At 48.2% G+C, this 26,239-nt stretch overlaps 1 protein-coding gene across 2 annotated transcripts; it reads right to left on the reverse strand.

The window, feature by feature from the left end:
• Nucleotides 1–1,507: 1,507 nt before the first annotated feature.
• oca2 (oculocutaneous albinism II) lies at nucleotides 1,508–26,239 on the reverse strand. 2 transcript variants are annotated; one of them, XM_040183834.2, is made up of 24 exons: nucleotides 26,004–26,238; nucleotides 24,080–24,265; nucleotides 22,922–23,011; nucleotides 22,625–22,843; nucleotides 22,464–22,521; nucleotides 22,213–22,285; nucleotides 21,351–21,508; nucleotides 21,198–21,280; nucleotides 19,943–20,096; nucleotides 19,453–19,524; nucleotides 19,280–19,345; nucleotides 18,700–18,756; nucleotides 18,162–18,286; nucleotides 16,182–16,320; nucleotides 13,860–13,992; nucleotides 13,049–13,196; nucleotides 12,707–12,764; nucleotides 12,479–12,587; nucleotides 10,831–10,958; nucleotides 10,381–10,440; nucleotides 9,695–9,799; nucleotides 8,863–8,956; nucleotides 7,080–7,173; nucleotides 1,508–2,341 (listed from the first exon to the last, which is right to left on the reverse strand). In XM_040183834.2, exons 2-24 carry the CDS (start codon nucleotides 24,256–24,258, stop codon nucleotides 2,254–2,256), a joined length of 2,490 nt encoding a protein of 829 aa, XP_040039768.2. In that variant the 5' UTR covers nucleotides 24,259–24,265; nucleotides 26,004–26,238; the 3' UTR covers nucleotides 1,508–2,253. The 2 variants fall into 2 exon arrangements, with proteins under 2 accessions (XP_040039768.2, XP_077964831.1); XM_078108705.1 differs by lacking the exon at nucleotides 9,695–9,799 and having other exon boundaries at nucleotides 26,004–26,239.

The raw sequence follows: 26,239 nt of genomic DNA on the forward strand, positions 1-26,239 counted from the left end.
CATAGAGGCGTCTGGATCAGTGTCCATAATAAATATGCTCCTAGCTCTCACTGAGGACGGGCAAAGCAAAAAGATAAGTGGCTTACAGCTGCTGGATTACCTCCAGCCCCAACAGAATGTCAGCAGTTATGCAAAAGAGCACAGCAAACAAGACAGGAGCCAACTCATTTCTTTTTTCAGGCAAAGTACCGAAAGTAAGGCAATAATCAACAAAACAAGCCAATGCAACGAGACGGCATGTTTAGAATGTGAAATGTGTCCTTTACCTACAAAAAATGGTTCTCTCTCTGAACTGCAGGGATGACTTTAATAGTCCGACATGGCTCCCTCTACAAAATGACATTCCTTCACCTTATTTCAGACATCTGACCAAAAACACATTGACTTCTACAAGAAGTGGAAACACCACTTTAATTTTACGAAAGGAGTAAAAATCTGAAATATAGTCTAAAAAGTCCATGTGTCTCCATGGACAATGCACAATTTATAGAGCATCCGTAGATCATACACGAGGAGGACATTGCTTGAAGTCAGTTGTGTGTCATGTGAAGGCAGAAAATTGCCCTGATTGAAATAAAATAACACCTTCTGTGAAATGAGAGAGGCTAAAAGTTCCACCATTACATCTGAGTAGGTGTCATTTGAAACGTCCCGGTCAGGTTCCCACCCTCCACATCGGATGATTTCTTTAGCAAATGATACACGGCTCATTTTAGTGCAGAATAATGAGGGTCTGAACTCCCGGCCAAGAATTACCCCAGTTACACGTTGAAGACACTTGGGATGCACGGCGTTATTGCTAGCGCCTCTATTAGCTTAGCTGCTAATTAACGTTGTGATCCAGAACAACGGCTCTGTGGTGGCAACAAAGTGGACAACACAAACAGATCCCCAATAACTCCATCAAACAGGGCTGTTCTTCTCTTGAACCTGCGTGGTCCTCTGGGAGGGAAGTTCTAACCCAGTTGGCCTGCAGACGGACTCGTTTAAAGGGGAACAGGAGAGCTGGATGATAAACACAGGAGGAGTTGAGCACTTCAGATGAAACACGGCGAAGCGCCAGAAAGCTTTTCACACAAAGGAGAACGCTCTCCGTCCTCGGCGAGAGTTATTTTGTCACGTTTGTCGTTCTGTTGCGTTGAGCATCCATCTATTTTCCATTTACCACATTTAAGGTTTCCCGTAGCTGGATGGCAAAGCGTGGGTGGATGGAATAATTAAAAAAAAAAAGCTTGTGTAAACCACTTCAGACCCGTTTGGAAAGAGTTGGCGCTTTGTGACTAACAGCTTTATTAATGCTTTATTAATGATTATCATCATCGCGACCTCGTTCTGGATGGTGTTCATCAGCATTACCTTCCTTTAGTTCCCATACAGTTGTACACAAGGTTTTTAATGTTTTAATAATGTAAAAAATGTTTTGCTGCTTGGCTTCTTTTGAAGCTTTTCATTAAGGACTTTTTAGTAGAAAGAGTTCGTAAAGACAAATGTGAAACTGAGCCGAAAGTGAAAAGCAGAAACATCACAACCTTTATTGTTCGTGTTGGTCTCAAACGTGAATCATAAATGTACAATAAATACAGGTGATATTAATCCATTACATGTCTCAGCATCTTCTACATTAAATGTGGTAGACTAAAATCATTGAGTTTACATGCCATCATCGTGTACATAGTACAATTGTTGATATATTACCTTTATAACAGTCTAAATCCGTCTTATTTAATCACTCCGCCAACGCTCCAGTTTGATCTCCGCTTTTCATTCACGTTAAAATTTGGGAATCTTGAGCACACTAACATTTAAAGATGAAATCCCTTTCACTGGGTATTAACGGTTCCTTTAAAATATCACAGTGAGGGAAATGTTTGTGAGTCATCGGTGTCCTCAGTGTCTCTAAAAGCAAGTCAGAGTCATACAATTCATCAGGAAAACATTTGTAAACGGAAATGATTGTGACACCAGAGGAACTACCTGGAATAACACCAGTTACACCAGTAGAGGCACCAGTAGCACCATGAGCAGCGTTACGGACTGGGACCTTTCCTGGGGGACGTCCCTTGGATCAACTTTTGTGAGGACAAAAAGAGAATTTGTGACTTTGAATTTCTGCACGTAGGGTTCAGAATTCTGGTCAAAGCTCCCGTTGCTCTGGTCCCTGCTGTGATTATGGCCGCCGTGCACCATTAAGCGCCCGTCATCTGATCGCTCCATCGGGTGAATCACAGCGAGCCAAATGTCTCTTTGCATGGATCACATGTTCCAGCCGAGTCCGATGTGGGTGGCCAGCAGGTAGCACATGCCGATCATGCAGGTCATGATCATCATGGGGAATCCTAACCTGTGAGAAAAAAGGGAAAGGACAGATTTGCGTCGGGGATCGTGTAAGTCGTCGTGTCCATGCTGCAGGATTTAAAGCTGCCGTCTCTCTAATGACCACCAGGGGGCGACTCCTCTGGTCTCGTAGATGTCTTTTGTAAACATGAGTTATTAGCTTGAACAAAAAAACACTCATAGTAGTAGTTAGTTCATAAAGCTGGAGAAGTGATGCACGCGTTGAATTATGAATATGATCATATTTGAATAGTGATTCCATGCCTTTGAAAAGGACAATTCTCATTACGTCTGGAATTTAGTGAGCTAAATAGCAACAGTCAAACTACAGTCCAGACTGCTCTCCCGGGTTCTGGGGATCCTCAGCCAGCGTCATAGATTTAGTGCGTGGCCCTAGAGGACTCCGGACCTGCTGATGGGCCGTCACTTGGACGTCTACCACGTCCTATGTGGACACATGGCTGCTCCAAAGGCCGGAGGTTTGCGTGCCCGCATGTCCGGTTGTCATGACGACGAACAAGAGCAGTTGGTTAATGAGCCGTTCACTGGCCAGCCTTAAATATGAGTTCAATATATTTTTAACAACAGGCATTCGTTGCGCTAAACACTTCTTTTACTACTGAAAATATGACTTTTTGGACGCTGATTGGAGGCCAATACGTTTCATGTAAATAAAGTTCAGCACACTGATAACTGATGTTTATCATGATGTTTTTAGTACTTTCCTAATTGAGTATTGTGGTAAGGCTTATGGAGCGCTTATTGGTGAACAATCATTTCAGAATGTGTTTCAATGAGTTTATATTCCTACTTTGTAAAGAAAATGGTCAATAAACAAAACAGCAAGGGAAGAACATGTAAGTGTGAGTGTAACAAGCTTCACATGTGTGATGTGGTCAAAACTGAGCTTTAATTACGGATCCCCCAATTGGCCAATTAAGGCGGTATTGCACAAGCTCCTTGTTCCAGATATTTCTGACAGCTGAAAAAAGTGAAATGTTTGGGGGATTTCGTGGGAGTTTAGGCCCTTGTCTAATCAAACATCAATAACAGAAATTCAAAATCAGCAGATGATAAATCCTTTGATTCGGATGCCATATTATGGTCATTGCTGAATGGCAAAAGTGACTAAAAGCAGCTGGATATAATTATATAAGTTCCTTTGAGCCATTTCAGATCCCTATTTTAAGACGACCTTTCGAAAGCCTCCATGTATCGAGTCTTCTTGGAGAAGAAGACCTCAAATTAAAGTTGAAAGTAAATCAAGAGTAAATGTTGTTGTGTGTGAGTCTGTTGATGTATTACTCTTTATCGCCTCAACTATTTCTTCTATTCAGCATTTATTCATAAAATAAAATGATGGCGTTTCTATTTAATATGCATGTGTAAATGTCAAATTAAAAGTTGATGAAGGACTAATGAGGCTCATTAATAATGAGTTCAGCCCGGCGTGACGGTGCATTTAAATTGTGACGGAGTCACACCTTTTTGATTGGCAAACTGAACTGAGCTGCAAAGGTCAGGTGATTATCATTTGTATTTACACATCAAAGGTTTAAAACAGGATGTGAATAATGAGGGAAACCTCAGAAAAAAAGCTCTAATAATAGGGAGAGGCAGACGTGTCAGCCGGCTAAACAAAGATTTGTCATGATCCGACTATCCTGACCTTTTACTTCCTGTAGCCTTTGAGAAGTTTTTTGCCATTTGCCACTGAAACGTCTTAAGAGGAAAGAGACTTTTGCCTTTCGATAAAATTAGCAATTAACTCCATTTTTCCACATTTACATTATTTCTAGACAACACGGTGATAAGCGTTTGAATAACAGAGTGAATATAAGGAGCGCACGTTGTCGTTGAAACTAGAGATTGAGACCATAAACTCGTGTTTACAATGTTTACTGAGGGAATAAATCAAGAGAGTTATCTTCTCATGGACTTCTATGGGACCAGAGGAGTCGCCCCCTGGTGGTGATGTGAGAGAATGCAGCTTTAACACATGAAACTCTGAAAATGAAAAAGAGGTTAAAGTTTTATTAAATATGTGATAGCTTGTAAACAGATATTTTTATACAGTTGTTGAATTATTTTTTCTCTCTCTTATTTTTTTGTTGAAAAAACGTTTCCTCAAGGATCCACGATAAAACAGGGAGAACAACTGATGTGCAGATTCAGTGGGTGAAGTATTTCTTTAAATATTCCATCAACATTAGAGCAGTGCTGCCTTTATTCTTTGATGAATGAACGCCGACTAGAAGACGGACGGGGTCGTGGAATCCGTAACCTCTCACAATCAGACAGGCCGAGTTCACCTCCACTCAAGTGAGTCTCTTTCCGCTGAGAGACACTTTTCTTTCCCCCATTAGAGGCACATCACGACGGGACCGAGGGCAGATGAGAAATCTGCCGCGGTAGGGCACGAGGTTCACCTTGTCAAAAAAATACTTTATAATCTACCACTTTGATTTAAATTGCCCGTGATGGGTACTCTCCCCGGACGAACCGATTGCAATCACACGGGCTTTGTTTAGATAAACCAGAGGGCCCCTGTCGTCAGTCGGTGCCGGCTGACAGACCCGTTCAACGGGCAGAGTGACTGTGGCTAACATGCAGTTTATGCTGGATTTCTTTCAATTGATGGAAAATGGGAATATTAATCCTGTCACATGTGGAAAATAATAGCCCCCTCTCTCTAAATCCACTCGCGTCGGCGAAAATGGTTTCCGTTTGTTCCCTGTCTGGTGGACGGCGGACCGGGAGCCCCGCCAAAATCAGATATGTATGAAACGTACCCTGATGCGGTGCCTCGTATTTTATCTTACGAAAGGTTACTGCTCATATTTCATTATTTGACCTAAGGGTATCCAGCAACACTGTGTCAATGTTAGCTCATTAAAGGAAGTCAAGTTACTGAAGTGTATTTGAAGGATGAGCTGGATGAGACCATAACGTGCTCTCATATTCAGTTTAGACGCGTTTTGGAGATATTAGGGTCGAAGGTGGCGCATGGAGTAGAGAGGGCCTGACCTAACTGCAGGGAACCGCAAGGTTGGCAGTTCGAGCCCCGGCTTCCCTCATGTCCCATGTGGAAGTGTCCCTGAGCAAGACACCTAACCCCTAATTGCTCCCCAGGCTAAAATGTAAAAAGCCATGTGTCAATAACACAATGTAAGTCGCTTTGGATAAAAGTGTCAGCTAAATGACCTGTAATGTAATATTGTTCACGGTTGCTGTAAGAGACCTTGAAGGCATCTTGGCGACAGTGTCAAGCTGTCTTCAGTATGGCCCCGTAATTCACCCGCATGAGAACAACTTAGTCACAGTTCAAAGAGGAAATCGGAAAACAACGTTTAAACGTTGGAGGTGGGCAGTACTTTGTAATTGCTGTTATGCCTCTTTAATGGAAACTTAAAATCTCTTCATCCTATTTTGACAGCTGTTGAGTAAGTTGCTCATGTCCCCCATGTTGATAATTGGAGGAATGGAGGAGGACGAGGACCAGGAGGCGTGAAGGAAGCAACAGGCACCAACTGAGCCCAGCGCTCCGGGGTCCCTCACTTTTAAAGGCGTCCACGTCTCTGCCGCCTCATCTGGGCCACGAATCGCACCATCTGATACGGCACCAATCAGTCCCAGTCTGCAGACAGACGCCCCCCCCCCCCCCACTATCCTACCTGTCTCTCTGACCAGCTGAGACCTTTTGCCACAGAAAGGCAATTACAGGCTGAACTGAAGATAACGGGGCAGATAACCGTAAACACGGCTGTGTGTGAGAGGAGCGGAGCCGACAGGCTGCAAGGGCGCTAATTTATTCCTGTGAGATCTCGTGCAGACGGGGAAATCACAAGAGTCTTTTTTTGCGCAAAAAACAAACTGAAACAGAATTAGAACCAACTGTGAGGATCTTTTACGCTCATTACGAGCATAACGGAATCCCTCTGTAATTGTGCATTTGTTTTTCTTTACACTAATGCTGTTGTAATATTACTTCCTGTCCACTTCCTGACGAGGTGGAAAACCCTGAGCAATCAACCACAACAGCTCCAATTAATTATTATTAAAAAGTTATTGTTATGTTTTTATTTTTGTTACCGTTTAGCCTCTGAAAAACTAATCTAGTTCATCATTTAATTCAGTTAGAGGATTTTCTTTGAGGATTTTCTTTCCACGACGCCATAAAACACGATGACAAACAAAAGACTTAAATGTAGCCACGACCGACGTTGAAATCCCTAAAATCCCACCGCTGGTGGATGAAAATAGCAAAGAAACAAACACACTAAATGTCCAGAGGATGGCAGACAAAAGGGCCGCTCATCCGTGAGAGGACTCTCCATTAGCTCGCCAGCCGCGATCAATTCTTGTCACTCGCTCCAGTGCAAACGTTCCTTGGTAACCTCGACGTGGCCCTTTGGTTTTCAACGCCGCCTCAAAGAACAAGCGTCCCGCTGTGACACAAAGCCCAGAGCTTCGTGTCAACGCCAGCAGTCGACGTTCAAACGCCATCTGCTGTAGAACCGAAGCCCACATGGAGATGCCTCGCTCTTCTCCTCGTCTCCACGTGTGAGATCTCTGAATGTTCTCAGGGCGCCGTTGGCTCTCGTATCGGAGCATATGATGGTCATTAAGATGCGAGCAGCCCTCTGGGCCTCAGAACGGGGCTCGCACTGGTGCCAGAGTCTGGCCAAATGTTTAACGGCGCCGCGGTGACGCGTTTCTCCACTCGGGGGACGAGGAAAGCTCACCTGAAGAACTCGATGAAGGAGAAGCCGTAGCCGTGCTGCTCGGCGATGCCCGCGCACACGACGTTGGCCGAAGCGCCGATCAACGTGCCGTTTCCTAAACAGACGGGAAAGCAAGTTTAATCCAAAAGGAACATGAGCGTGTTGTTCAGGAAATAACGATTGAGGGGTTTCACGCTGGTTGCAGGCGAGCAAAGAAGAGTGTTTTTAGACATTCGGGTTTTAGTGAAGATGCACCACTGGATTTATGAGGCTCCTGTTTAATGTTCACTTCTTCTCTAATTCTCCCTTCAGGTCGAGGTTTCTGTCCCGCTGTCCACAGGAAGACATGTGAACTGTGTCTTTTTACATCACGAGGTTTGCTGCTCAAACACTGTCAAAGATGCACAATAAAATGTGAGAATGTACATGATGTCTTTTTTGCTACTGTTTACATTCGTTATGACGCAACTTAGATAAAGTCTCTACAGCAGTTTGTCAAGTGTTCGTTCTGGTACAAACAGGTTGGATGGTGACAGGAAATGATCCTTGAATAAAGGACTCCAACATTCACGCAGAGCTACGAGGACGGAGACAATCAGCATCAGTCAGCATTCTGTCAGAGGCCTGAATCCTGCAGGAAGCTTTACTCTGATTCCCTCAAGGCTGCGTTTTGACAGTTGGGCTGCGTCTCAATCCCCCCGTTCGATACGGCTCACGTCTCGACAAGGTGTCAGCGTCAGAGGAGGCGAGCGTCGCACTGCCGATCGATGCCGACACGACACGGAGCAGTTGATTAAAACTGAAACACAATGACAGCACTCTCACCCTCTAAATCTCTCACTCCCTCACTCTCTCACACTCTCACTCCCTCACTCTCTCACCATCTCACACTCTCACCCTCCCACTCTCTCACCATCTGACCCTCTCACCCTCTCACTATCTCTCCCTCTCACTGTCTCACTCTCTCACCATCTCACTCTATCACTATCTCACTCTCTCACCATCGCAACCCTCACCGTCTCACTCACTCACCATCTCACCCCATCACTCTATCACTATCTTACACTCTCACCCTCCCACTCTCTCACCCTCTCACTATCTCTACACAATGACAGCACTCTCACCCTCTAAATCTCTCACTCCCTTACTCTCTCACACTCTCACTCCCTCACTCTCTCACCATCTCACACTCTCACCCTCCCACTCTCTCACCCTCTCACTATCTCACCATCTCACCCTCTATCACCATCTCACTCTATCACCCTCTCACCATCTCACTCTCTCACTCTCTCACCATCTGACCCTCTCACTCTATCACTATCTCACTCTCTCACCATCGCACCCCTCACCCTCTTACCAGCTCACTCTCTCACATTCTCAGCCTCTCACTCTATCACTATCTCTCACCATCTCACCCTCTCACTATCTCACTCTCTCACCATCGCACACTCCCTCACTCTCTCACACCCTCTCTCCCTCACCCTCTCTCACTCCCTCACTCTCTCACACTCTCACTCCCTCACCCTCTCTCACCCTCTCATCCCCTGCGGGTCCCGTCGTTCTCCCCTCACGTCCACCAAACGCCTTCCCTCAGATATCAGAAAGTACGTCACATGCACTTAGTGTGCGATTTCTAATTGTCGTTATTTCTTCAGAAAGCAACCGTCTGTATTTCACTACTTCAGGCTGAGATGTTGACGCGGTGGGTTTGGTCACATGTCCACATATTCCCGGCTGCGCGCTGTTGTCTCTCATTCACTTCCCCCTCATGTCTCTCTAAACAAAGAACACAGAAACATGTCACCCCCGAGGCAGGCCCCCATGGCCAAGGCGTAGATGAGAGGTTTCACCGGTAGGTTCACGTCTGCGTCCTGACTCAGGTTGATGAGAACTGGAATCTGAAAGTACAGAGACGACTGGGAATTATTAGAAACATCCACAGAGAGACGTTTTTTAGTTTAACAAAGTGAGTAATCTTCATTACAATCATAAGAAGACGGTTGGACGGACCAAGAAGATGGTTTACTTTGACTGGTTATTTTTCTAGGTAACTAAGTAATGATCGTAGATTTTACGTAAGAAGTGGACGTAGTCGTTGCGACGTCACCCGCTTGTTTGAGTCTCAAGTTCAGCGTTTTGGAAGTGACATATTCCCCAAACTGTCATACGATTCCTTTTTTAACAATTACATTTAAAAGAATTATTTAATTGATTGTTCTGAATGTGGAAAAACAAGTATTTTCTTGACAAGTTTGAAGTCTTCTTTTATCGGGGGAATAAATTTAGCATCACCCTGAAAATGTCTCAGAGAAAAGGACGTCTTGGACGCTCCGGCCGACTCATCCTGTCAGCCCGCATCACGTCTTCTGCTGGTCTGACTGTCATTTCAACAGAGCGCCTGAGACAAGCGTTCATCTCTGTTGACTCTCAGCAACGACAACAAAAAGCGGCGGAGCAGAAAAGAGTAAATAAGTTGTAACAGAACGAACTGAAGAATATCGCGTCACAGCTACGGTGTGAAATTCATCGGCGTCCGAGAGTCGTTTCTCCTGCTGTCCCCGAACAGAAGGACAGAATGAGGCGGGCAGCAGGGAAGCGGTCGACGGTTGGTTAGTGTCATTGACGCGGCTCCTCACCATGGTGGCAGTGAAGGGAATGTTGTCGATGAGAGAAGAAGCCAGAGCCGAGACCCACATGACCAAGATGATGGCAACGGCCAAGCGCTGGTCCTCTGGCACCGCCTGCGAGGGGACATCACAGCACACGGCTCATTGCTCGTCTCTCGCCCCCTCCCCCCCCCGGCTTCTCCTCAGGGGGGACTTCAGGAAGTGGGGTTTCCTCGGAGAAGGAGCCGGAGGAGTCGAGGGGTTGCACCGAAAATGGTGAAAACGCGACCGCCCCCCCCCCCCCCCCCCCCCCTTTGCGTCAGGGGTGGTGCTGTGCACTTCTACCCAGCATGCAGTTTGTCGTTGGTGGAGGCCGAGCAGGTGAGAAAGTCGCGCTCACAGCTGTCACGTGTGATTATTGGCCTCCCCGAGGCCCGCGGCCCGAAACACGAGCTGACGTCTCCATTACTGCAGCAATCCTCGGCCCGCATGAAACACACGGCCTGCAAAGATTACCCCCGACCCCCCCGACCCCACCCGCCCGCCAACGGGACCCAGATGCAGACCAATAAATCCAACCGCGCCGAACGACAAGGATCAATATGCATGAAACGCAATAACACATCACCTGTGCACAATTATCAATGCTGCCAGTCGTGCGGCGCCCACGAGGGACGATTGTTTCTTTTTTGAGAATCCAAGGGGAGAAAACTCACTTTGATGAGCAGCGCCGTCTGTTCCCCGACGTAGTCGATGAGCTGCAGCTGAGCTAAAGCCTGCAAGACCAAGGCGACATTAGAATGGGAAACAAAAAGCAATTGTTTTTTTTGTTTAGACGGACGTGTTGTTGCTGTGGGTGTCGTGCAGAGAGCAGGGGGACACGGGGGGCTTCGTCCCTGCTCTCTGACACGCTCATGGTTTAACGTGCAACAAACCGCGACATATTCGTGTCAGTAAAAGCATCTTGTTCTCCTGTAATATCTCGTCTAATTGTTGCTCATTTCCACATTTTACTAGATTACATTTCATGACATGATCATTTACTTTCTCCCAACACTCATTTTTGCTGAACAGAGCCTGAACGCATCATATTCATCAATTTAAATTGAAACATCTACTCTGAAGAGAACCTTTGAACGACTTTGGTGGCTGAAACAGTTAAATACCTCCATCAAGACGAAGAGGCCGGCGAAGAAGAGCAACGTGGCCCACTCCACCCGATGCAAGATGATCTCGAAGTCCTGGATGTCCGCCAGAACCAGCAGCCACAGTGAACCCAGGATAGCGATCCAGCCTGAGAAGAAGCCCAAAAAGACCACGCGTGACCTCAGGACGAAACACACACAATTTCCTTTCCCTTCTTTCGGGGCTTTTAGTGGTGTGACGTCTTTTCATTCGGTTTGTCTTTTATTGATACGGCAGCTTCCAAACAACAATACGCACACGCGAGTTAAACAAAACACAATCAGGCAGATAAAATCCGGCAAATATGTAAATAAGCCAGCTGGTAAAAGTGAGTGTTTAGAAGAGATGTAGACAGGTCCACAGTTTAGGGGCCCTCAGTATAAAACCCCCTTTAGTGACCAATCCAGAACAGGAGTCACACTCCAGAGCTCACTGGTGTTCCATTATTTCCTTTACCATCATAATGACTCAATATTCATTTATCTCCTGACTGTGTGTCCTTTAAATAAGCATCTTACCGCTCCAAAGATCTATGATTCCTTCAAGCAACAGAGGAGGAAAATAATAGAGAGAAATATGACATTTCTGGTTTTCGCCCTACGTTGGATATTTCTCTGAGCTGCTTTGAGGAGAAGCAAGAAACAACAAACCCGAAAGCTCCCCAATCAAAAAGAGCTTTTACTCTTAAGCAGCTTGTGATTGACTCGTCTGTGAGGAGCACAACAACAAAGAAGAAAGACATTTGTGCTGCGGCCAGAAAACGTTACGCAAGAAAACCTCAATATTAAACAATCTAGCTGCTCTTTATGCAAACTAAGTATTTATTTAATGATTAGCTGCTACGTTCCCGACGGTGGACATTCTAAACACTGTTGCGAGCATTTTTCTTTTGCGTTTAAAGTTTTACCCACACTGCAGTTGTAGGTCACATGACCCACGACCCCGCGAGCAGCTGATAATCAGACGTGGAAGTGAATGAAACTGAAGCAGGTGTGAAGGAAGACTGTGACCTGCGGCATTAAGCAGAGACGTGTGTGGACAGGCGTCCCCCCCCCCCCCCCCGCCGCCGCTGCAATTAACTGAGCACGACTGGAGGCTGGAGGGCCTCAGCAGCGCCCGGTGGGGGGCCGGTGGGGGTCTTCATTTAATGAGATGTTGTTAAGGTAATCGACTCACACACCGGCAACCTGACGCACACAGAAAATAATAAATGTTCTGATGTTCAGGGCTGCAACCTTCCAGAATAATCCATTCATTATTTAAAACGGTGTCCTCATTCGTAACGACGAGCTTTTGTCGGCCTGGAACGAGAAGCACACAAAGCGAGTCGCACATCGAACGTGTAAATATTGCCGCGGTTCACACGGGACGGAGAGGACGGCTCGTTTGTGTTGAATAAGGAAACACAGTTGTGGATGAAACCGCCGGTTTGGTCACAAAGTGAAGCTGTGGATGCAGCTCAGCGTCCATCGAATCGCTCCCGTGCTTTTGTTTGGGGGACAGAAGAAGCTGCGTTTCATAATTGCATGAGCGGGGGACGAGGGGGGGGGACGAGGTGGGGGACGAGGTGGGGGACGAGGTGGGGGACGAGGTGGGGTGGGGGGACAGTAATGAGACAGCAGTGCTCACCGAGCTCCAGATGAATGCTGGGGACGAAGGAGTTGAGAAAGAACATGAAGATGACCACGGCGAGGACGGACACGCACTTCACCAGCAGCACCGTGTCGGTTATCCTGTGCTGGGGGGGGGGGGAGACAGGGGACAGAGGACAACACGGGGACAACGCTGGTGTTATCGCCGTGCACGCTGACCCCGGCGCTGTCGTTGAGGGGACGTCGATGCAGTTCGCCGGCTCACCTTCTTCTGCAGCTCCTGGATGTTCTGCTCCCAGTTCTTGTCCTCTTGAGAAATTTGACTGTTGAATGGGGCCACATTTGGTTCGTGTTAGAAGCAGGAAACCTTCTATTACAGACAGAGAAGTAGAAGCTCCTCCGTTGTCTCAAAACAAAAATAAATGAATGTGTTTTAAGCAATGAAATCATGTCAAAGGAACTGGTATGTCCATAAACGAGCGTGTGTCACACGTGTCATTCATGAACCTGGAATAATAAACCTTATTCAGGTAATACTTCAGCCTGTTTCCCACACAACCAAACAGATTTAATGTGTGTGTATTTGTTGTCTCACACGCAAACACACCTGTGGAAGGTCTTCATCATCTTGCGGAGCAGACTCTCCAGGTTGAGGACCTTCTGCATCAGGAGGCACTTCACCGCCGTCTCCTCCCGGCTGGCCGGGTTGATGCGCTGAGCCGTCTGCCTCCAGACCAGAATCTCGTGCTTGAGTTCTGCGGGGGGGGGGGGTAGAGGGGGGGGAGGACAGCGTCGGTTAATCTGGCCTCCTCAACCGGCTGCGGGAGGAGAGCTGCGGCCGGAGGGGCTGGAGATGCCAGCGGGGGGGTTTTCAGAGCGTTGCTTAATGGGATCTAACCGGCGCGGCGGTGCAATGAGAGCATCAACATCTACAGAACCGGCTGGAGGCTTCGTCCCGGTGGAGACGGGTCGGGTCGGTGTGACAGCCCCCCCCCCCCCCCCCCCCCCCTCCCCTTGGTGGTCTGTGTTTTAATGATCGCATGCTGACTCGGCTGACAAGTTGCTCGCCGGCAAAGAGAGAATTTCACACAAATAAGAGCTGTTTTTATTGGGTTCTGCGTGCAGAGTGTCCTTCTTTTGATGGATACTAAAAAAACAAATACACAATCAAGCATCCATATATTAATAAATGAGTGATACACATACACACTGTAGTGCTTTAATAAGCAGTAAGGACAAAGAAAGGGATCAATGGGTGTATTTTGCTCTCTATCCTCACTAATAAAGAGCAAAATACTAAAAGGGAGGAATCTTCTCTGACATGAATCAGCTCATGAGAACAATAACGCAGTTGCGCTGCCACACACACACACACACACACACACACACACCATGAGTGCCCTTTGGTCTGAACTCACCGACTATTTCAATGGACTCTTTGTTGTAGAGCTTTTTGTTCCAGTAGAGCAGCCGCAGGAACGGGAAGGAGGTGAGGAGGACGAGGAAAATCCCGAGGAACATGTAGCCTGTGAAGCTGGCGAAGTCGATCCCCTGTGAGGGAACCAACGGAGACAGAGAATTATCTCAAAAGACAAAGAGCATCAGGCTCAACCTGCTCATTGTCTCTGCTCAAGTGATTACAGCTCGGTGCTTTTGGCGAAGAATGGAGGCGTTCAGGTGCATTCAGAACATTGTGTTTCAGTCTGTGATAATGACACGAAATATGTGAAAAGGCCGAATCCTCTAGATGTTTCCACCATCTCACTTCCTGATGTTGAAAGGTGGCCGAGGTCGTCCTGAGAATGAGACAAGACGCGGAACCAACAGCCCGTCCCATTAGTGGCAAACCAGAGCCACCGATAACATAAAGGAGGCTTCTCTGTCCCACACACTAACTGATGGGGGGGATGCGAGGGGGGCTGATGCCATTCATTCTATCTCTGGACCCCCCAACACAACCAAACACGCATGCAAACAACCAAACACGCATGCAAACATCCAAACACGCATGCAAACAACCAAACACGCCTGCAACCAAACACGCCTGCAAACGACCAAACACGCCTGCAAACAACCAAACACGCACGCAAACGACCAAACACGCATGCAAACAACCAAACACGCCTGCAAACGACCAATCACGCATGCAAACAACCAAACACGCACGCAAACGACCAAACACGCATGCAAACGACCAAACACGCCCGCAAACGACCAAACACGCCTGAAAACGACCAAACACGCCTGAAAACGACCAAACACGCCTGCAAACGACCAAACACGCATGCAAACAACCAAACACGCCTGCAAACGACCAATCACGCATGCAAACAACCAAACACGCACGCAAACGACCAAACACGCATGCAAACAACCAAACACGCACGCAAACGACCAAACACGCATGCAAACGACCAAACACGCATGCAAACGACCAAACACGCCCGCAAACGACCAAACACGCATGCAAACGACCAAACACGCCTGCAAACGACCAAACACGCCTGCAAACGACCAAACACGCATGCAAACGACCAAACACGCATGCAAACGACCAAACACGCATGCAAACGACCAAACACGCATGCAAACGACCAAACACGCATGCAAACAACCAAACACGCATGCAAACGACCAAACACGCCCGCAAACGACCAAACACGCATGCAAACGACCAAACACGCCTGCAAACGACCAAACATGCCTGCAAACGACCAAACACGCATGCAAACAACCAAACACGCATGCAAACGACCAAACACGCATGCAAACAACCAAACACGCCTGCAAACGACCAATCACGCATGCAAACAACCAAACACGCCTGCAAACGACCAATCACGCATGCAAACAACCAAACACGCACGCAAACGACCAAACACGCATGCAAACAACCAAACATGCCTGCAACCAAACACGCCTGCAAACGACCAAGCACGCATGCAAACAACCAAGCATGAGGCCGTCTGCGTCTCCCCCACCCCCCCCCGTCCTCTTCCGTCCCCCCGGGTTCGTCCCACCACCAGGGACACCGAGCCGAGACAAACCGACGTCTGTCCCCTCTGAGAGGGACGCAAACAAAAGGTTTCTATTCTAAATGGACCTTCCGGGGGGCTTTAAGAAGGAACTGGAACATTTGTTGATTGCTGATCAATCATCATCATCAAGGATCAATAGAACAGAGTTTTCCCTCCAGCAGGCTGAATGGTGTTTGCCCGGCAGGACGCGTTGGGCCACGTTGCATGAGGCAAACAGCAGCTCCAGGTGTGTGATGAACAGCATGACAGCGTTATTATTATTATCATACGCGTTGAGCCTCGTGCGCTTTAACAGCCAGCAGCTTCCTTGGAATCAGATTGCATTCCGGTTTCTTCCTCTACTGTTTTGACAGGTTCAATTAATCTGATTTATGAGCGGCGGCGGGACATATAAATTGGGTTTCCCCGCCACTGAATCTTCATTCACTGCCGGCACACCGGCATGTCAGAGGGTCAAAGGTCACGGTGGAGGAGATGGAGCGCATACAACTGAAATACTTCCGTTTGTACACTCTTGTGTGTCTGCACCTCAAAGGCGACTGTACGTCATGAACAGAGCGTGTTGTTGACATTGTGACATTTGATGTATCCAATGTTACAAGAATCTTTTGCTCCTCTCATCATTGTAATGTCCTAAAGCTTTGCGTGTGCTGGACCACGTCTGCATGTCAAGACGCTGAGGCCGTCTGCGGAGGTTCCTACTTCTTTGCGGAGGTCCTGGTTGGACACTATGATCACGTTGGGCGGATCTCCGACCGCCGTGGCGGCGCCGCCGATGTTGGTGAAGATGACTTCTGCGATCAGGACGTGTCTGGGGTCCAGATTAAGCACCTCGCACAACCTGCGGAAACATCAGACAGAAAAGCCCTTCAGGCCCGACGGGATCCTGACGAGACGGACGTCAGAGGACAGGAGAGACCCTTTGACCCTTTGACCCTTTGGACGAGCGGGATTTACGCCCTGCTGCTCTGCTTCTAATTGGAGCCCAGTTTCACCCGTTAAACATCATCACCTTCTGAAACGTAATAGTGAGAGAGAGGGACACGAATAATGAGGGAGGACGGAGGGACGCTGGGAGGACAGAGGGGGGACGCAGGGGGAACGCAGGGAGGACGCAGGGGGAACGCAGGGAGGACAGAGGGAGGACGCAGGGGGAACGCAGGGAGGACAGAGGGGGACGCAGGGAGAACGCTAGGAGGACAGAGGGGGGGGCGCAGGAAAGACGCTGGGAGGACAGAGGGAGGAGGCAGGGGGGACGCAGGGAGGACAGAGGGGGACGCAGGGAGAACGCTGGGAGGACAGAGGGAGGACGCAGGAAGGACGCTAGGAGGACAGAGGGGGACGCAGGGAGAACGCTAGGAGGACAGAGGGGGATGCTGGGAGGACAGAGGGAGGAGGCAGGGGGAACGCAGGGAGGACGCTGGGAGGACCGAGGGGGACGCAGGGAGGACAGAGGGGGACGCAGGGAGAACGCTGGGAGGACAGAGGGAGGACGCAGGAAGGACGCTAGGAGGACAGAGGGGGACGCAGGGAGGACAGAGGGGGACGCAGGGAGAACGCTGGGAGGACAGAGGGAGGACGCAGGAAGGACGCTAGGAGGACAGAGGGGGACGCAGGGAGAACGCTGGGAGGACAGAGGGGGGGGGGCAGGGAGGACAGAGGGGGGCGCAGGGAGGACGCTGGGAGGACAGAGGGAGGACGCAGGGGGAACGCAGGGAGGACAGAGGGGGACGCAGGGAGAACGCTAGGAAGACAGAGGGGGACGCAGGGAGGACGCTGGGAGGACAGAGGGGGACGCAGGCAGAACGCTAGGAGGACAGAGGGGGACGCAGGGAGGACGCTGGGAGGACAGAGGGGGACGCAGGGAGAACGCTAGGAGGACAGAGGGGGACGCAGGGAGGACGCTGGGAGGACAGAGGGGGACGCAGGGAGAACGCTAGGAGGACAGAGGGGGACGCAGGGAGGACGCTGGGAGGACAGAGGGGGACGCAGGGAGAACGCTAGGAGGACAGAGGGGGACGCAGGGAGGACGCTGGAAGGACAGAGGGGGGGCGCAGGGAGGACGCTGGGAGGACAGAGGGAGGAGGCAGGGGGACGCAGGGAGGACGCTGGGGGGACAGAGGGGGACGCAGGAAGGACGCTGGGAGGACAGAGGGGGGGGCGCAGGGGGAACGCAGGGAGGACGCTAGGAGGACAGAGGGGGACGCAGGGAGAACGCTAGGAGGACAGAGGGGGACGCAGGGAGGACGCTAGGAGGACAGAGGGGGACGCAGGGAGGACGCTAGGAGGACAGAGGGAGGACGCAGGGAGGACGCTGGGAGGACAGAGGGAGGAGGCAGGGGGGACGCAGGGAGGACAGAGGGAGGACGCAGGGGGGACGCTGGGAGGACAGAGGGAGGACGCAGGGGGGACGCTGGGAGGACAGAGGGAGGACGCAGGGGGGACGCAGGGAGGACAGAGGGGGGGGTGCAGGGAGGACAGAGGGGGGGCGGCTCACATCCAGCTGATACTACAGGAAACAGCTTCTGAATCTGTGATTTGTCAACTGACCGATTTAGAAACACAATAAAATAACCAGCAAATACTTTTAGAAACAAAACCTCAAAGAACTAAGAAGAACTAAAGGTTTGCGTGTAGTTGTGTTGCTTGGTGTCTCTTTGTAGCTTGCGTGTGTCGGGCTACCTGATGGTCACCGGGGTGAAGAGCATCATGGTGGTCACGTTGTCCAGGAAGGCGGAGAGGATGGCGGCGATGAGGCAGAGGATGAAGATCATCGGCCACACTTTCCCTCTGGACAGCTGGTAGGCCTTCGGAGGGACGACAGTGGACGGACGTTAACGACACTCACTGAGAAAACTCTTCACAGCTGTTTATTCTCTCCAGACGGTAATTGTGTCTCATGCAGTCATTTTATGTCCTTTTGTCATGGTGTCTCGTGTAGCTTTCTACAGCTTTCTTGTCTCTATGTGCCGGTTTGATGTTCGGGCTCGTTGTCATGGTGACAGAGCGGCGCTGATGAGTGAAGCCGCCGACGTGTCGCCTCCTCCGGACGTCCTCACAAATCAAAGAGACTCAAAGCATCAGCACCCCGAAGGTAAGCGGGGACGCGGTGGACACGTGAGGGAGACGCGAGACTTGTTGTGAGACATCGCGTCCAACAACATCACGACTCTCTCTGATTGACGCGTCTGGGGCGGTGGTCCCGTGTGCGAGGGCTCACCTTCACGGCGCAGTAATCAAAGAAGCCCGTCTCCGAGAAGATGGCCACCAGCACCATCTGGGACAGAGACACAAAGCGTCTCACTTTATGGAACAGGGTGTTTTATGTTCATCACGATTTTAGTGGATTCTTTTCACAGATACTTTTTTATCAAAGAAGAAGGCTCTGATTACATGATACAGCGACGTGACTTCAGATCAAACAGTTGTGGCTCGTTGCTTGCGGCACATTTCAATAAAATCTTTATTTGTGTGGAATATTTCCAGAATGTCCGTCTGCCGCGTTCAGACTGAGAGGAACATTTCAGTAGCAGCTGTCGGCTGTGGAAGTTGTCCAACCGTCTGTGGCATTTAATCATTTATATCACTGGTGTGGCAGAAGGATCTTGTGAGCGAATAATAATAATAATAATAAGAGGATGTGATCCGTTATTAAAAGATGAGCAGTCGGGACGACGCCAGAGACAGTGAAGTAAAATGAGTCAAATTCAAACAAAGCTTTTTGTAAAACTGTCCAAAGGACACGTGAGTACACATAATATATACATATATGTATGATATGTATATTGTTTGAGGCTCACCATGCCAAAGAGAAGAGCCAGCGTCTCGTAGTCGATCCACTCGACCACGGTGACCAGACTGGGCCTCTGAGGGGCGTTAAGAAGAGAGTTCATACATTAATGTCACGTTTGTTCGTTCCTTCGTTGTTTCCAGAGATTACTGGTGGATGTCCAAGCTGACTGGAGAGACTCACGTCCCCGATGATGGCCAGAGCGGCCAACGCGGCCAGAGAGCCCAACATGGCGGCCAGAGTGCGATGCACAATCTGGAAGATTCAAAAGGTTCATCTTCAACGCGGCCGCGATATTCAGATAAATGAAAATATATATTTTGTTGCATTGTCGTTTATTTGTGATGTATTGTTTTTAATGGGAAGTTAACTGTGTCTTTCTTCATTTTTGTATGAAATGCAGAGGTCAAAGGTGATCTCACAGACGCCATCTCATGTTTGATGCACGGTGGTTATTAGAACCTGCTCCGGGTGGAGCAACTTCCATATTCTAAAACGTTTGTGTCTGCAGTTCACCTTTGAGCCTCATGATGGAGCCTGAATGATGATGATTGAATTCTCTTGTATTGGTTTTTACTTAAAAGAAGGAGAGTTTAACTAAATGTGTTTATTTGACATCTATAAGTAGAATGAGTCAAACTTCCTCCCGTAAAGGCAGCGGCTGTGCGTTCACCTCGAAGATGATGAGCACGTAGACTCCGGTCAGGATGACGCCCGCGATGGCCACCTGCGTCTCCACGGTGACGTAGAGCGACTGGTGGGTCATGGACAGCGGCACCACCTCGTTGTCCGGCAGGAAGGCCTGGAACGTGATGACGATGGGGTCACTGGGAGGGAGACGGGGGGAGACGGGGGCAGACGCAATGACCCGCGTGGTTTAATGGGACTGGATATATGTTTGTATTTATGTGACGCCGCCACTTACTCAGCAACAATAAATCAAATCACATTATTAAATTAACATTGCCAGCATGAAATAATTTAAAGTCTCTTTCTGGATGCAGACATAATAATGTCTGGGTGTGTGTAATGAATCAATCAGACACAAAGGAACTACAAATAGACAAAGGAACTACAAACTACAGAGGTCCAATGAACCACGAAAGAAATATTGTATATGAATTATGAGGAAGTTTACAAGCTATTTTTTATAAATGTGTATGTTTTTTTCACTTAAAAAAAGGAAAACAAGAAAAACACATAAATAGCTACAAAGAGACTAAACCAAAATAAATAACTGCAAGAAAACAATTGCAAAGTAAACCAAACAACTACAAAGAGACAAACCACTACAAAGAGACACAAAGTAGCTACAAAGAGACAAACCACTACAAAGAGACAAAAAGTAGCTACAAAGAAACACAAAGTAGCTACAAAGAGACAAACCACTACAAAGAGACACAAAGTAGCTACAAAGAGACAAACCACTATAAAGAGACACAAAGAAGCTACAAAGAGACACAAAGTAGCTACAAAGAGACAAACCACTACAAAGAGACACAAAGTAGCTACAAAGAGACAAACCACTACAAAGAGACACAAAGAAGCTACAAACAGACAAATTACTAAAAATAGACACAAAGTAGCTATAAGACAAACGACTACAAAGAGACACAAAGAAGCTACAAAGAGACATACGACTACAAAGAGACACAAAGAAGCTACAAAGAGACAAACCACTACAAAGAAACACAAAGAAGCTACAAAGAGACAAACGACTACAAAGAGACACAATGAAGCTACAAAGAGAAATATGACTACAAAGAGACACAAAGAAGCTACAAAGAGACAAACCACTACAAAGAGACACAAAGAAGCTACAAGGAGACATACAACAGAAAGCTGAAATGAAATATGAATCTTCCCTTCTGTAAAGTTCAAGTGTCTTGAAGTGACCTCGGTGTTTAAATAAACACAAATAAAAGTACCTGCTGAGCATCTCAAAGGTTTTGGTCACCAGGATCTGGTCGCTCCGTTCCCCGTGCAGAGGGATGGTCCAGTTATGAATCACCTGCAGCAGAACATCCATGAGGTCACAGGTTTAGATGATGAAGAAGATGATGATGATGATGTGGACGTACCTGCTGAGTCCTCCTCCTCCGCTGTCCCGCCTGCTCCGTCTGCTCCACCTGGACCAGGATGTAGTCCTGGTCTTGGAGGTCCACCTTGCCGCGGGCGAAGGGCCCGCCCACCTGCAGCTTGAGCAGAGCGTTGTCTCTGAAGTCCGTCAGGTTCACCGCTGAGGCGCCGCGGCGTCAAGAGAAAAGCGTGTGTGTGTGTGTGAGAGGACGCGACACATGTTCACTCCAGATGTGGTGAACGAAGACGAGATCACGTCTGAAATCACGTCTTTTTCAAAACATTAGTATTTCTGTCCATAACATGTTTTGACTTTTTTTTTAAAAAGACTTTCGACCTTTCAACTAAGACTTTTCAATCTAGTATTTCTTTTACTTATTTTTAATGACATTTTCCGAACAAACATATTTTGATCAATTCTCATAGTTCTACTCTTTTGAGATTTTGGATCTTTTTGTGGTTGTTTTCCATCTATTGACACTTTCACGTTGGGTCTTTTGTAATTAAGTCGAGGTATTTATAGTAGTTTGAACGTTTCAGGTCGTTGGAAGTCTTGCATCTCATTGGTGGACGTTTTATGTTGATTAGAATTCACGTTGCATCTCCGAGTCTTCATTTTGGGGTCGTTTGAATTTGCTCTGTTTGTGTTTGTGTTAATCGAATGTCTCTTTGTGATCATTTCACGCCTCTCTTTCAACAGCATCCAGTTAGTCAGACCCGCAGACCCCCATTCAGGCCCCCATTCAGACCCCCATTCAGACCCCCATTCAGGCCCCCATTCAGGCCCATTCAGTGATCCATCCGTAGATGCTCCCTTGTTTGTTAGAGACAAACGGCGACGCTGGAAGCCTCAGGAAAGGATACAGAAGCTGTCTGCCGGGGAGACGGCCAGCAGCCGGGTGGGGTTGTCTCTGTCTGGATACATGCTGAAGAAGAGCTGCAAGCAGGACACACACGGTCCAATCAGAGGGATTGAAACACATCCAATAAGCACAGTTACCAAAACGTTACACGTTATCATGAATGACGGAGTAACACAACCTGGACATCTATTCTGTTATTAGGTGTTTTTTATAAATGGGAGTATTTTGTAGAAAAAGTTCTTTTGGACTTACGCTGCAGAGGACGACGATTGTAAACATTGTGGCAATTTTGGAAACTCTGAAGCAGCATCTGAAAAGACATAAAGTAGAACGAAATAAAGCAGCATTAAGATGCTTTGATTCATACTGGTGGTTTGCAGCACACATCTGTAGCACATCTGTGCGTCTCTCACTTCACGCTGCTGGTGAAGCGGCGGCTGAGGTTGAGGCCGTCCAGCGGGTCGCTCTTCTCCGAGGAGCCGGACCGGGACGCCGACAGACTGGTGACCTCGCTGCCCAGCCGGTACCTCCTCTCCAGGTCCAGCGACCCGCCGTGCCAAGGCTCCTCCCCGCCGACGAAGCCGGGGTCGTGTAAGGTCATGTAGGTCATGCCAGCAGGGGAGACACACACCCTGTTTGAATTGTTTCCATGTTAATCAAGATTTGCTTTGGGGATCAATGAAGATCAATAAAACACCACAGAAACAAACCCGTCGTCTTGAGAGAATCTCAGCAGAGGCGACTTCTCCGTCAGGTTGGCGGAGGTGGATTTCCCTCTGAGAATATTCACCACGCTGAAACTGTGGGACAAATAGATGAAAAACACAACAGCAATTTGTTGAAACTCTTTTCTAAAAAAACTGTTCTTTTGAACTTTGACCCCCGGCCTCTGGGCCTTCGTGAGTTCCTTCACACCAGCGGGAGTTAGAGGCCTTTTGGGCGCTTGGTTTTGTGATGGTCGTTATTGTTGGGGGAAACACACAGACAGACACACACACACAGACACACACACACACACACACAGGCCCCCGACACAAAGTCAGGGGGCTGAAAGTGTCCCTCAGAGATTAAAGAGAATTCCCTGTAATCTCTGCAGGAGAAAACGTTGGATCACACACGCACACGTTGTGTAGCCGTACTACGCTCTTCACGTGAAGCTTTAAACTGAACGCACAAAGCAAAAAATCCCTTGATTTAATCCCAGTAACGTCAAACCCACGGGTTTAAGATTAGCGCCCCCCCCCCCCCCCCCCCTCCGGAAGCTTTGACCTGAGACCAAGAGACAGCGAGGGGAGAACAGAGAACCACGGTTCACCCACATGAAGAACATTTGGAACTAAGCTGAAACTTGTTTGCAAAAAGTTGCTCACTGACACGTTTGGCAGATGAAGATCTACTTTGCGTTTCCCTTTAGCTCAGTTTGTCTTTAGCACTTTGTCCTCCGGCTTTGTTCGTCTGCTGTCCGATGTCCTCAGAGAGACGATTGCTGGTTCAACGGTTTATACTTTAAAAGACTGAATTCATAAAACGAGCAGAAAAGAGACACGTTTTGTAAGAAAATGCACAAAACATGTGGATCAACTGCTTCATATAAAGTGCTGCATAATAAATCAAGTCTGTGTGGATAAAAAGTCAGGATGGACTTTTGTATCCGCTTGTATTTTTATTCTGATATTCATTGCTGTTCATTCATTGCTAGTCTTTAATAACTGATTAATAAATAAACTCTTGTTTGTTTAGTTTCTTCCACGTTTGACTCGCGACTCGTCTTTCAACTCCAGAAATTAGGATCCAAACGGGCGGCTTTCCCACCAACAACGCTGGTAAATAATAATAATAACAATAATAATGAAGAAAAGGCCTCGTACCCGTCGTCCGGCCGGACGGGGACGAAGCCCTCGGCGTGGATGACGCAGCCCGAAGGCTTCTGAGCGTCTCTCCTCTCCGAGATGCCCTGCAGCAGACGAAGGTCCCCGAAGCTCCGGCCCTGGTGGCCCTGCGCCGACGCCGGAGACATCTCCATCTCCGTTTGGTTCTCCAGATACATGCTGGGGCTGATGGAGGAGAGGGGAGGGAGAGGGGGGGGTTATCCAGTGTAAAATCTCAGAACAGGTCGAGTTTAACATGCAAACTTTGTGTGATGTGATTTTTTGCTCCGTTTTTGGTCTCCACCAGCTGCCTCTTCAGCAACGCTACGAGAACCATGAGCGCAAAGGAAACATCCACGTTACAGCTGGAAAAACAGAGCAATGAGCCAAAAGCCGCTAAAACACTAAACAGGACTAAAAAGGAGTCAGGTGATCGGAGTCTGTGACAGCGTCATGTGACCCGTTTGTAATGCGGTAATATTGATAATAGCAGTAATACTTTTATGCCCTTTTAAGTCCTCATCCAGTGACATGAGTCATTAACTAGCAAACTGCCGCCTTAAAGGGGCAACAGAAGCTCCCGTCAACATTCACAAAAACATTGATTTTAGAACTCGGCTGCTGCTCTGCTGCTCCTTCTACTAGTTCTGCTCCTTCTACTAGTGCTACTCATTCTACTAGTTCTACTCCTTCTACTAGTTCTACTCCTTCTACTAGTTCTACTCCTTCTACTAGTTAATAGCTCGTGTTATCACGTGACTCTGGTTTGATTACGAGTCAATTCGCATCAACAACGTCACACAATAACAACTAACTGCCCGATGGAAGCAGCATCCGCGGTGTGAACGAGACCTGTTGGTGAATGGAGTCATGTGTCTTTGGAGAAGATGAGATGGTTTAACGTCCGCAGTAAAAACTCTGACTGAAGAACCTCGGGAGCGTCGTCACGTTAGGACACCACTGAGCTCCTTCTCCCTGGGAGACGGAGGAAGGAGGAGGCCGTGAAGTCCGTCCACAGGGAGCATTTTAGATGTAAGCGCCTCCTCAGCAGGAGGTCAGCGGATGAGGTCAGCGGAGGCAGACGCGCGGCCCTCGCCAGCACAGAGGCGGCGGGAAAGTCGGCGGGATTATCGCTCCCGTGAAAAAGGCGGCGGGAACTCGTGACATTTGAGCCGTCGGGGGGTAATTCCTCCGTGAGGAGCGAGACTCTGGACCCGAGGGGAGGAGGTACCTGATCCTTCTCCTGACGCTGTGATCCTCCGTTGTTATGAAAGCTTATCAGGAACTGATTTTCTGATTCACAGACGGAGCATTTTTTTATTCTTTCATGACAAGTGCGCCGTTTTTTTCAAAATAAGGGTCCGCCGTCGCCGGTCACGCGTGACGTCCTCGCCCGAGGCGGCAGAAGAACGGCCCTTTTGATTGCAGAGAGACCACGAAGACAAACTGCTTCCCTAATTCGTTCACAGCGGTTATCGATTGGAGACGCATTTCCTTCAACAAACAAAGTGCAGATTTCATGTGTCCTTTTCATTTTGAGTTACAGGTAAAAAAAAATAAACATAAAAAAAGAGATGCAAGTCATTTAAGTTTTTTACAGCTATAAAGTCTCCCTGTATTTTATTTTGTATTGTTTTAGCCATTTAAAGGCCTTTTTAGGCGTAACCCTTATGTATCATTCTGTAAATCAGAATAATGATTCTGAGCATGAATAGTTGGAATACCAGTTCATTTACCGTCTTAGTGGGCTTAAGCTCTCTAATGTGCAGCCACGTTTGGGCTTAATTCCTAAAAAGCCTAAAACAAAGCCCACCGGTGTGACGGAGCAGGAATGTGAAGCTGCTGACTTCAAAACATCAAATTCAAAACCTTTATTTTGGCGAGTGGAAGAGAAAGAGACGCAGGCGTAAGTGAACAAACTCACCTTTAAAGTTTGATGATGATAAACGGGAAGAGGAGGACAGTGATGATGATGATGATGATGATGATGAGTTTGTGAATTCAAACAATAAACATCCAACAGTCAAAATCACACCAAAAAACCCCAGAAAGCAGGCGGAGAATCCTGCTGCTGATGCTGCACTGTGAGGAAGACGAGGTGATGCTTCTCCTCTTCGTCGTCCCCGGTGCGAGGAGGCGAGCAGTCTGAGGGGAGAGGAG

Source organism: Gasterosteus aculeatus, chromosome 8 (assembly GCF_964276395.1).
Source record: "Gasterosteus aculeatus chromosome 8, fGasAcu3.hap1.1, whole genome shotgun sequence".
NCBI lineage: Eukaryota > Metazoa > Chordata > Actinopteri > Perciformes > Gasterosteidae > Gasterosteus > Gasterosteus aculeatus.